The sequence below is a fragment of the Athene cunicularia genome, assembly GCF_003259725.1.
Source record: "Athene cunicularia isolate RWA chromosome 26 unlocalized genomic scaffold, athCun1 chr26_part2, whole genome shotgun sequence".
Taxonomy (NCBI): Eukaryota; Metazoa; Chordata; class Aves; order Strigiformes; family Strigidae; genus Athene; species Athene cunicularia.
The window spans coordinates 3433825-3446529 of record NW_020799137.1 but is presented as its reverse complement, the minus strand read 5'-3'; the positions used below and the strand labels follow the sequence as shown (position 1 = coordinate 3446529).

The 12705-nt window shown below is 55.3% G+C and overlaps 1 protein-coding gene across 4 annotated transcripts in view; it reads right to left on the bottom strand.

Annotated features, from left to right (window-relative positions):
* Positions 1–12705, bottom strand: part of FOXP4 (forkhead box P4) — a 37722-nt gene that overhangs the window by 23064 nt on the left and 1953 nt on the right. For 2 of the 4 annotated variants that reach the window (XM_026864518.1, XM_026864515.1), the window contains exon 2: positions 6453–6542. The exons of 1 other annotated variant lie outside the window; for it this stretch is intronic. In XM_026864518.1, coding sequence (XP_026720319.1) covers positions 6453–6542 — 90 coding nt within the window. Of the gene's footprint in view, positions 1–558; positions 755–6452; positions 6543–12705 lie in introns of those variants that run through there. One more of the 4 variants, XM_026864517.1, reaches the window with a different exon arrangement.

The window sequence follows — 12705 nt, the reverse complement described above, 5'->3', positions numbered from 1 at the left end:
GCTGCTGTTTCAGAGCTCAGGTGCTCGCAACCAGCTGTGCAAAGCCCTCGGCGAACATCTGGGAAGGAGGGAAGCTCGCGAAGATGGCAAGACGAGAGCGAGCGGGGTGCGCGCCCGCTCGCTGGGAACTAAGCATCCTGCTAATTTCCCTTTGCCAATTCATCAGCTGGCAACGTGCTCGGAATGAGAGCCCCTAATTAATTGCTCATCCGCATCCCCCATCCGGGCGGCCTCCCCGCCCCCACTGCCGCCGTGCGGCCTCTCGTACACGTTTGCTGGCATTTTCAAATCGGAGGCATCCTAATTACCGGAGAGTTATAACACCTTCCATTTCTCGCCCAGCGGACTGACACCCTGTCAAGAGCAAAGAGAATTGCCAGAGGTTTTGACAACACTAATTGCCCCTATAATCTAAAAACACAAAGGAGAGGCGATTAGTCGAGAGGGCCCCAGCTCTCGATCCGACACGAGGTTTTCACAATGTTACAAGAAAACAAAAGCGACGCTTTTTAGAGTTTGATGGCTGCTAACAAAAGCAGAATTATATTTTCATACAACCTTTGTCTGCATTAAATGGCTTTTTCTTCCGCGCTCGGATGCGGAGCTGACACGGGGAAATGGCGGCGGCTTTGCGAGGGGATGAGGTGTGAACGGGGTGAAGCGGTGCCGGCCCTTGCGAGGGGCATCTGGGCTTTGCCGCCTCCCCAAGCCTTGACGGACGCCAAAGTCGTACGAAGAATTTCCCCCCTGCACGGAAAACATCCCCCTCTTAGCTAAGGTTTCCAGGGAGGGCAGGAACTTTGGAAAAATGCCCATTTAGAGCAAGTTTTGCTCCCACTGTGGCCATTCATCCCACGCCGGTGCCAGGGAGGCTGCAGTGCTGCCCCGGTAACGGGGCATCCCTCGATAACAGGGGGGCAACGGTCACCTCAAAAGCTCAAATCCAGGGGCTCACAGCGGTCAACACCCCAAGCACGAGCAAAGCAGCCCAGGGAGGTGACGAGGGGTTAGCTGCCTCCTCTCCATCCCGTGCACCCCACAGCAAAGTCCCTCCCCAGGTGCCAGCGCAGCTGGGGAACGTCCCGCAGCGCAGGCAGCAAACCCCTGGGGAAGCAGGTCCCGGCAGCCGGCCCCGCAGCAGCGGCTGGTCCCCGGCCGACGCGTCACGAGCTGGCATCTGCCAGACACCGAGTCAGGAAGGGTTTGACTCACTCCTTGGCCGGCTGCCACTCCGCAAAACTGCTTACTAACAGCTCCGGCTGCCTCCCAGAAAGCCCCGGCGCTGCGGCTCCGACCGGCGAGCGGGATCTCGAGGGGGTGATTTTCCAGGCGGTCCCGGTTGTAATCCCTCCGTGCCAGAGGACGGGGCGGACGCGGATCATCAGGCAGCGGGTGGAAAACGAGACGGGTATTACAGGGGAAACTCGGCGCTCAGCGTAAGCGTGGAGCAACTCTGCCAAAGCTGGCTGAGCGAAACAGGATTTGGCCAGGCGTAACGCAGCAGGATGGGGGAGCGACGCTTTTATTTAAATTTTTCTTAATTTTTTTCTTTTTTTTTTTTTTTTTACGGGAAGCACATTGCGACTCCCAGCCATGAGGCAGAGCGGGGAAAGCCATGGCCTGACGGCCCGTCTTGGCTCTCGGGGCTGCGGGGCTGCCATCAGAGGGACGGCCGCCCTCCTGACCCCTGAGACAGCTGGCTTGGCACAGCGTGGGAGCCGGGACATCCCTCATCAGCCTGGGGCGTGTGAGCAAGCCTGTGGTTTGCTCAGCCTCAAAGCATCCCTGCACCGACCTTCACCTCCCCGCTGCGCCATCACCCACGCCGGGAGGTTGCTGCAGGAGCCGCCGTGTCCCCGGGGAGCGGGGGCAGCACGCCACAGCCGCTACGGGAAGGAGGATCTCCATGTCCCCACCTAAAACTCCACGTCCAAGCTCCTGCGTGAAGGCAGGCGCAGCCCACACATCGTCCTTCCCCATCCCCACTGACTCGGGGGGGGACGCTGGGGGCACTGGGATGAGCAAACCTCTCCCCGTGGTGGGTGCCCGCCAGCTCCTGGGGTGTTCGATGCTTCCCGCAGGGCCCGAGGCACTGTGCGTCCTTGTCTCTGATCTAATCTCGGGTTTTAACTCCCGATTAAAAACAACAGCAAACATGTTTGCGCTGTTTTTCTTTTTTTTTTTTTTTTTTAAACACTTTTTTTTTTTTTAAACACCTTTTCCAAATCCAAAACCAACAGAAACAAACCGAGGTTGGCAAAGGAGGCCGGGAGCCGAAAACAGAAGTGGGGAAACAGCCACCACCAAGAGCAGCTTCAGGTCTGCCGTTTTTAGGGGCAGGGGATGAGCAAATCCCCCCCTCCAAAGCACCCACTTCTAGCTGCTGCAGCTGGAGCAGAGCAAACCCTTCACTTTGAGTCCAGCCAAAGCGTGCAGGCACATCCACGTGTCCCTCCTTGTGCTCAGCATCCCCCGGCGAGCTCAGAGATTCATCTGGCTCAGAGCGTCTGCAAGAGCTTCCAACGCTCGGGGCCAGGCAGCGATGCCACTGACACCAGTGGAGCCCCAGCCAGGGTTACATGTGCCTTGATGGGTGGCCCAGGGCCACCCAAACACCGCCCAGGCTCTACTCCCTGCTCACCCCACACCATATCTGGACCTTACCAACACACGACGGAGACGACGGACCAAAATCTACCCGGGGTCAGAGGAAAAACCAAACCCAGCTCTGCAAGGGAGCTCCTGCTCCATGTGCCAGGCTGGGTTTTGAGGCTATGGCGTTATTTTATTAATCATTTGAACAGCTTTAAAACCAAAGGATTAATTGCCCTGGGTGGTGATGTCAGGAGGAGGGCGGCAGCACGGGGTGAGCAGGTGAGGGGGCACCAGCGTAGCTGCGTGGAGGACAACCAGCCCCTGATGTTCAGCTCCACGCAGAGAAAAGGAGGAATCAATCCCCTGCGTGTTCGACCCGAGGTGCCTCCTCGTTAGCGCAGCGCGCCCCACCGGGGAGGCACTAATCATGCATAATTGGGCTGCCAGGCGCTAAAAGTTGAAAGGGAACCGGCTGGGGGATGCTCGTGGTGGAGGAGAGGGCTGGAGCGCTCAGTGCCTGGCAGCCCCTTCCTCAGCACGGCCCTGCCGTGGCGTGGGGTGAGCTGCTGCCCCCCAGCATCGCTCGGGCAGGACCCCCGGCGGGGCACGTCTCCTCCACGGGCACAGGGTGCTGGCACGGCTCATCACGCCGATGAAACCTGCCGGGATTGAAGTGACTTTTTCACGCTGAGGCGAATTCTTTGCTCCCCCCGTTAATCCAAACCACCGTTGCGGGGACGGTGGTGGTGGCAACGGGCTGGAAGAGTTGGGGGCTCCGGGAGGAGGAGGGGGAGCAGCAGGAGGAGACGGGGGACGGACAGCGGTGCTGCAAGTTCAAATAGAAAAATCTAGCACCGCGTGAGCCGAGACGGACAGGCTGCTGTATTTTTTTTCCTGGAGAGGGAACGTAGAAGGGCTGGTATTGATCTGTCTTCATTACCCATTTCACTCAAGTTTCAAATCAACAAAATACACTTTTCTGCTCCGCTGCCCTCCCCGCCGCAGCAGACAAAAGAAAAGCAATTTCCCGCAGTTTGCTCCAAACTCCTCTCCCCTTCCCTCAGCGCCCTTCAGCCCCTCTCCCATTTCAGAGGCTTTTTAACCTCAGCAAGTTGCTCCCGCTGGAGGCTGGGAAACCTCCAGCTCTGGGGGCCGAGCTGGGGAAGGGACCCCGAAGGGGTCACCCCATGATTCAGCTGTGCCTCCAAGCCAGAAATGCCCCAGCACTGAAAACACGGGCTGCTGCCTTTCCAAACACGCTCCAGCACCTCGTACCGTGGCAGATACCGGCAGCATCTCCCCACGCTGGCAGGATCCCGGGGCGGGGGGAATCCACTGCTCCCAACCAGCCTAACGGAGAGGAGCACCCTGCAGACCATCTGCGGCAAAAGGCCTCAAATGCAACACTTTTTCGGCAAGTTTCTAATAGTTTTAAAGACGCAAAGAAGTAAAATCATTCTGAAATGTCTCAGGGTGGGGGTTTTTGGTGGGTTTTTTTTTAGATGCAGCTGTAATTCCGAGTGTCAGCTGTGAGGCTCTCCACACGCACCTCCAGGCACTTCGGGGGGGAGAGAGGGTTTCATACACCAAAAAAAACCCACCCCAAGATCCCTACTGAGCCCAGCAGCTCCTTGTTTGTTTTTAAGAGCGTGCTGTCACCCACTGGTGTTGATATTCCCACTGGCTTGGTGGCCCACAAACGTCCCACCCCCATCAGCAAGGTGGCAGGGAGCTGCTCACCACAAACCCGAGTGGGTGGTGTTGGCAAGGCCGGGGAATTTGCAGCGCTCCTGGGTGTCGGGTGCTGGGTGAGGGGGGGTCCTGCTCTCTCTGCCAACGCTGGGACCCTCCTGCTCCTTTGTCTGGGACTGGGGGCCGGGAACCGGCTGGCAGGGAGCTGAGAGGAGGCCACTGAAATGGCTTCTCCCAGCCCAAAATGAGGGGGGGGGGAGCATGTTTGGAAAGGCAGCACCCTGTGTTTTTGGTGCTGAGGGATGTGGAAATCCAGCCCCCAGCCGTGGGGGGCTGCGGTGCAGCTGGTGGGGGTCCGGGCTGGCACAGCAAGGGCACCCCAGTTCCAAAACACTGCAGTGAGCCCCCCCGTCCTGCTGTGCTTCCCCCTCCCTCCCCAGCCAGCGGCTGCTGCACTGGGACTCAGCCTTTCTCCTCCTCCTCCTCCTCCTCCAGCCGGCCTGGCCAGTCTCATCCACACCACTCTGCCGTTAGATAAACTTCCTTTCAAAGGAGTCTGCTTAATCCTCTATCTCCCCTCGGTCAGATCCCGCTCCAGCTGCCGGCCGGCCGGCGGGGCCGGGGGGAGGAAGAGGCCGGTTGCTGCTGAGTTATGAGCTATTTCTGACTCACGTCTACAACTTTCACAAGTCCTTTTGCAACACAGAAAGGGAGGAGGGGAGAGGAAGGCAGATCCAGTTCACTCCGGCAAAGCCGCCGGCCAGATGGGCAGGGAGGGGAGGCGAGAGAAAGCAGAGAAGGGGGGAACGGGATGTTGAGCGAGCGGCGAGCGAGCGCAGCCCGTGAGCATCGCAGCCAGGGAAGCAGCAAGGGATAGGCAGGAGAAGTGCAGGCAGGAGAAGTGCAGGCAGGAGAAGAAGCGCAGGCAGGGACACACACCCATGGAGGGGAACGAGGCGCCGGTTACCGGAATCTGACTTCACCCTCGCTGCCTTTGTCCTTCGCAGACATTTTCCATGCAGTGACTGCATTTCCTTCCTGCAAGCACCACTGGAAAAAGCCGCCTGTTTGTGCCGCAGAAGCCCTGACTAATTCCCACTGCTCGTACCCGGCTGCTGCTTCCCAACCTGATGGAGCAGCTTGGGGGGGCTCTGGGCTTCCCCCTCAGCACCCCCCTGGTGCCACCAGCACCGGGATGGGACTTGCTGCCAGCCGAGGCTCAGCCGTGCCCTGGCCATGTGGCTCGCCAAGCCGGGAGAGGAGCCACCGATTGCCCATCCCAGTCCCGGCTCTCGCCACCCTCACGCTGCCACACCGGCTCATCCTGGCATAGGCAGGACCTCCAGCTCTGAGAGCGCTTGTGCTAATTACTTTCCTTTGTTAATTAAACCCACGTGGCTCTAATAAGGTAACCTGCTGTTCTCCGATAAATTTAATTAGCCTGAAGGGAGAGCCCCTCCGCACAGCTATTTAAATTGTCACTTTCCATCGCCTGGGCTTTGCTTCTTTCTGCTTCTCCCTCTCCCCAGGTCCACAGCCCTCTTTTGCCCCTTTCCTTCCTATTTTCTGCCCCTTCCCTTCAGCAAAGGAGAGGAGCAAAGGGGAGGCCCCCTCTCCCTTATGGGAGCAGGGTGCTGTGCCCACCCAAAGCCCCATTTTCCTGCCCGTGCCACACATACCCCCCACCCCAGATGGGCCTTTATCCTGTCCCAGCGGTTGTCCCATGCTGGAGGAGCTGCCCCGGCTCCAGCCCCAAAGGACTGTCCCTTATCCAGCCCCTGCACCCCACTCACAGCACCCGCCATCAATCCTGGGGTGCCCCGACCCTGGAAAACAGCAGCTGCCTACCCAAAATGCTGTCCCCAAGGGACAGTTGGCACACGGTGACCTTCTCTCCTTTACCCCGCCTGGAGCCAGCCCTTCCCTTTCCCACCACACCAGCACACAATGGGGACCACACCCCACACACACCCCAAAAAAACCCCAAGAAATTTCTGGAGGTTTACAGGGGATTTAACACTTTACGGGCTCCTGGTGTGCTTTCATCATCCCGGAGATGGAGGCGACGTGCGTTTGCACGTGCACTTTCCCACAGCATCAGTTTGCAGCCGAGCCCTTCCCAAAGAGGGGGTGACGGGGGACACACACACATCCTCGGGGCTCACCTGCACCGCCGGCTGCTTGCCCTCATTGCTGCTGGGGGAGCTCAGCCCCGTGGCCTGCTGCAGCAGGAACTGGCGTGCCACCTGGAGAGCCTGCAAAAGAGAGACAGCACGGTGGGCAGGAGGAAGGCTGCCCCTCTTCCTCCTCCTCCCTCCTCAGGGCACCACTGCCCCCCTCCAGCTCCCCAGAGCAGCACCGACGTGGGGCCAGCCGGCCTGGTTCTCTGTGGGCTTCATTCAGAGGGGGAGGGCAGCGCTCCCCGATGCTCCCTCCTGCCACACCAGTACGACCAGTACACCCTGTTACAGACCACTGCTCTCCCTAACCCCTGGAAGACCACAGGGACTTGGGGGCAATCCTATCCTCTTCCACAAACCCTCACCCCGCCTTCAGCAAGTCACCAGCTCCAGCACCTTTGTGCCTCTGGCAGGTTTTCACGGGGGTCACCCCCAGCCTCTCCCAGTCCTGGCACAGGCATCCCCCAGCTGGGCACAACCAGCACCCGACTGAAGGTCCGGCAGAGGGGTCAGCTCCCGGCTGATTTATTCCACCCTTGAACGGAGCCACCGCTACATTTCTGCTGCAGCTGACATCCCTTGTGGCTAAAGCTACCGTGTATATTTAATTTTACATCTGATTGTTACGCCAGAGCACCAAAAAGTCCCAGTCACCGCCCAGATTCGGGTCAGGCCAAGTGCAGGCTGACACCCTGAATTAATAATCCATGGACACGTCTGCCCGGAGTTTACAGTGATGCAGGAGGAGTTCAGCAACTTGCACAAGCGACCAAGATGAAACCTGCTTGTTTTTATGGGTGTTTGCCTAGAAAGAGTTTTGGGTTCCCTTAACTTGCGTGCAGGGATGAAGGTGTCTCGCTGGGATGTCACACAACGGGCAAAAGAGGGAGAAAGCAATGTAAATTGATAATAAACGCTTGTGGAAACACACGCGGGCACAAGCAGCCGTGAGTGAGCCGTGCACAGCAGTGCCGGCAGCCAAAGCAAGCAGGTGAAATTAAGGAAAAACCTGCAAAGAGACAAGGAAGAGAGAGGAGCAAGTGTGAGCCAGCAGAAGAGCTGGCTGGTCACAGGCGAGCGTGGCCGAGGGCGAGAAAAGGAGCTTCATTCAGGAGCTGAGAGCCAGGAGAGGGAAGAAAGCTCAAAGGAAAACAACCCTGCGGTACCCGGCTGCTGCTCCCAGACCTGCTTCCTCGTACACTCCTTATTTTTGCTTTTAAAGAAATTTTTAATTTTTTTTTTTTGGGTACATTTCTGAACAACCAAGTCATTGTAGCCCTGCCTGCAGGACAGGTTTGCATTAGGGCCCGGCGCGGGGTCAGGGCCCGGCTCGGCGGTGCCGCGGGTTCCCCCGGCTGTCATCACCCCGGCCGTAAATCACCGCCCCGGCTTCCAGGAGGCGGCCGCACGCCCCAAGAAAGGGCCGCTTGTTAATTCTCCGCATTTCCAGCCATAAAGAAGAAAGCCCCCAGCCCGCACGCCGCCTCTCCATCCCTCCCTGCCAAACCCGCTTGCCAACCGGCGCGGCATCGCCCATGGTGCGGATGCGCCTCAACGCACCGCTCCAGCCCACCCGCTCTTTATTTAACCTCTGCGAACCAAGGAGCACCCACAGCACCCTTAAAGAGCTGCTCGACAGAGCACCCACAAAAACTCATCACTTGCATTTAATCAAGCGGTGCCATTTCATGCACAGGGGGTTGCTTGGGAAGAGTGTGCGTAACAGATCTGAAGCAAAGGGTGTCCGAGCCGTGTCACCTTTTTTTTTTTGTGGATAAATCTGACCCACTCCTTGCATGTGGACAGGTATTAGAAGAGCACTTACAAAATAAGAGGTAATTTTAAAGTTGCTACAGAACCTGGAGCCTGTGAGCAGATGGTTTAGCAGACTCAGCCTTACTTTTTTTTATTAAAAAAAACATTATCATTTCCTAGCAAGAGATGCAAACCCAACAGCTGTGCCCCAGATGCAGTGCAGGGCACCCTCTGCCTTGCCCGGCTGCATTTTTTGTCACCATGTGCGTGAAACAAACGGCTCCAAGAAAGTCAAAAGCCCAGGAATTTCAAAAGCAGATGGGATCCTAACATCATGAATCGCTGGGGCTGCACCCAGGAGCAGCCAGAACCCAGCGTGCCCGGAGCTGCCCTGTCCCACTGCCTCTCCCCAAGCATCCCAGCTGCTGGGGATGCTCAAAAACTGTGTGACTCCCAGCTTTGCAAACTCACTTTATCTAAACGATTAAAAAAATAAAATCCTTGAGGACAAACATGGCGATTTGCTGCTGGGAATCACTGCTGGTATGAACCCGTGGTCCAAGCCCCAGAGCCGATGCAGCCAGCACAAGGCAACGCTTCTCTGTGTGCATGTTATTTCCCTGTTATTAACAGTAATAGATGTGCATCGGTAATGTGAACACAAAAACCATGTGACAGTTATGACAGCTCAAGGTCTGATATTTTAATTACTTTTTGAAATGAAAACAGTAATTCCAGTTAAAAGCCAAGGGTGGAGGAATTCAACCGACGGCTGCTCAGCACCAGCGTGCAGCAGAGCTGGCAGGACCACAGCACCCACCCGAGGATGGGTGCTGGACCACTGGCTGCGTCCTGTGTGTGCACACAGGCTGCCTGAGCTTTATCTCATTTTCCACGTGTTTGACAGAGGTTGGCAGGGATTTGGTCCGTCCATCTGCACCATGTGAAATTCCTCCGGTGTTTGTAAGGACCATCTCACGGAGGTCAGGCAAGTCCCTGCCCCAGCCCAACAAAAATCACTGCAGCAGGTACGGCAAATACAGCCAAGAGGGGAAAAATAGAAGAGACATCATGCCAGCACCCAAGCAAAGCGCTAGGCAGGACCTCTCCCAGAATCTCTCTTTCTAAACCCAAATCCTGGCTGGCCCATGGGTGCCACTGAATCCCCAGTGCCCGGCTGGCTCAGCCCCACCGCTGGCCGCCCACCCTGCGCCGCCTCTCAGGGGGGAATTTAATTCACTCCCCGCTGGCTCTCTCACTTTGTTGTGCTCTGAAGCACGAAATTACAAGATTTACAGGAAAAGAAAAAAAAAAAAAAAAAAAAGCGCCCCGGAGCTGCCCCCTCCCTTCCTCCCCACCACCCAGCAGCGATTTCCACTTAAGCCTAAATTCAGCTCAGCCTGCAAACGAAGGACGACTTGGCTGGCAGCACCCGGGCCTGCAAACCTGTTGCACAGCTGCACAAGGCAGGTGGAGCCCCCGGAATCGAATTTCTGGATGCAGAGCCCTGTGTTATATTTGTTACCCCCATCCCAGAGGGGAGGAGGACCAGCCCAGTGCTGGGGGGATAAAGCCTTTCCGCAGGCTTGAGCGAGCGAGGCAGCACCCAAAACCTCTCCTTAGTGAGAGGCAAAAGCAGAAGGGAGAAAATCTCCCCCTGTGGAAGTCGACTTTTACCTCCTGGCTCTGCGAACCGCAGAAAAAATGATTTAAAAAAAAAAATTATAAAATTGTATCCTGCTGCATGGTGTTATTCAAGAGTCATTAGCACGTTACTCGTAATTAGGAACGAATGAGTTGTGTCAAATTCATCATGCTCCTGGATGGCTCCCTTTGATCAGCAAATTATCCCATAAAAAAAGTTTTGTAATGTCTCAGACACTTACATCAAGAGCTGATGCTGTTTGGCTTTGCCTTCCCCAAGAGCAGCGGCAGCAACACGTTTCAAAGCTGAGGAAGAGGATGGTGACCCAGATTTAGCTGGAGGTGACCCACAACTACCCCAGGCTGCGTGGGGACACACCACACACCAGGTTTTTGCAAGGAGGGATGTTGGAAGGTGTGTTCTGGGACGGGGTCAATAAATAAACCCCGCTGAGACTAATCCCAGGCGTGGGGAAGGCTCTGTCCAGGCAGCACACGCTGCCAGCACCAGCTCCGAGCTGCTCCCGTGGCAGCAGAGGTTTCCCTGCCATGGAAGGGGGCTCCTGGGGTACCCAGCCTGTGGGGATGTTCATCTCTCCCTGGAGACACCAAATCTCTCCAGTTTGCTGGATAAACCGAGGCTGGATCCTCCCCTGCCCTGACTTCTCATCCTCCAGCGGGGAATCAGCCCGTTATCCCGGCTTCTGCCCAGCGTACCTGGCGATTATCACTAATTCTTCCCCCAAAGGCCTGTGGGCTTCCACACTTCCACTCCTGTACGTGATGGAGGTGTTCCAGGACGGCTTTTGGCTGCCTGCCCCACGGCAAACGCCACAAACTTCCCTTTCTCCCACGGGGAACACCAGGTCCCATCAGACCCCGGCGATGGAGGAGCCTCGGGAGAGGGGACAGCGGCTCCCATCCCACTTCAGCCCCTACGTTACGCCCTCACCCGTGTCTAGCAACTGCCTTTTCCTCCTCAAAACCTGCCCGAGCTGTGTCTCTGCGAAGCCTCCCATTGCCTGGTCGAGTTGGGAAGAAATAGGTCACGAGGTTCAAAAAAAGTTTGGCAAGGATGGAGCCATCCCTGGGTCCTTCTAAAAGCACAAGCCCCAGCCTCCCAAAGAAATCAAAAAGGGCAATGGAAAATCTTGCCTGGGGTATTTGAAAACTACCTTATTCTACCAGGTATTTTATTTTACGAGGGTGTACTTTTTAATTATGCCCGGACGCTGCAGCTGCCGGAGCCAAAAGCAGCGTGGTGGCTGCCTGCCGCGCAGGGGGAGCGGGTTCACCCGGCCCGCGATGGGAACCGCTGCCCAAAAATAGCCTAGGGATTTTCCACCTGGACAGGATCAAAGCTTCTCATGGGGTTTTAACATCCACTGAGTAAAAAGCCACCCTAAAAATGATAGTAAACCAAGAATTTTGCAAGGAAGGGGGCAGAAAGAGGATCTACAAGGAGAGTCTGTATCTTCCCTTTTCCCTCTGTTACATTTGGAGGGTAAGAAAGAAGTTGGGAAGGGATGAAAAAATGTTTAAAAAAAAAAAAAAAAGATTTTTTACACTAACCTCATAAAAATGACATCGTCACATTCCAGAATTAGAGCTATTAAAACAACACACACACACATGGATATTTTTAGATGGATATTAACGGTAAATGATGCCATATTGAGAAGCACTTCCACCCAGCCCAGCCCCAGTCTTGCTTAACCAGAACCAAATGGCTCAAAGAGATCAAAATTAACAAAAATGACACAATTCTTCACAGGGAAGAAAAAAAAAAAAAAAGTCCCTTTTTACAATCGGCTCTGTGCCTCTCTCGGCCCCAGCTGTTCACCCTTTTGCTGCACACGCTAATGCTTCTGGACTTTACTCCTCCACTCTTGACTCTTCAATCCTCGCAGGCGAGGGGTTAAACCCATTTCCACTAATGAAGAACACAAGGAACAAGCTCCTGACAATCCCACCCCATGAAAAAAAAAAAGGAAAAAAAAAAAAAAAAAGAGAGAAAACCCCTCCTGCATTTGTACTCAGTAAAATATGAAATATAAATCAAGGAACCTAATAGAGAGATGAGTTTCACTTAAGTGCTCTGGTCTCATTTTTATCTTAAATACCCTAATAATAGCGGATTACACAATATATTTGAGATGTGATCACATGTTTTATGGAACGGTATCTTTCCTATGGCAGAGAAGTGCCTCTCTCCCCCATCCACACCCTTCTTTAACTACCAAAAAAGTCCGATTTGCTTTTTTTTTTTTAAAAAAAAAGTCTTATTTTTGTTTAATAACTTAACATTTCTTTGAAATGTGTCTGCCATAAACGGCAATATTTTTTTCTTTTGCATAATAAAAAACCCCCGAACAACACTACAGCAGCTGGATTTTCCAGATGGCTCCTTTTCCATGGGATTGCAAGTTGGAAAGAGCTACCGTGTGGCTGCCGGGCTCGGGGAACTTTCCCCATGATTCCCCCAGCACATCCCTACTAGGAGCACCTCTGAGCTTTCACCCTCTGCACCCCAAAGCTGTAACGATCCCCAAAACCCAGCCCCTCCGCACCCCACGGCTTTAAACCCCGTTTAAAAGATAAGAGTTAGAGATAAGAATTGGAGACCCAGGATTTTTTGCAGGAATTCAAGGGAACTCTGGAGAAACCCAAAGCACGGGGGAGCGGCACCCGTTCAGCGCGCAGCCCTGCACCCCAATACCCAAGCTGGAGCATCCCCTATCCTTCTCCCATGGCAGGGATGTGACGCCCCCATCACCCCGCTGCCCCCGTTTCCTGCCCAACCTTCCTCCACCGAGGATTACGGGGCGGGGGGAGGCCT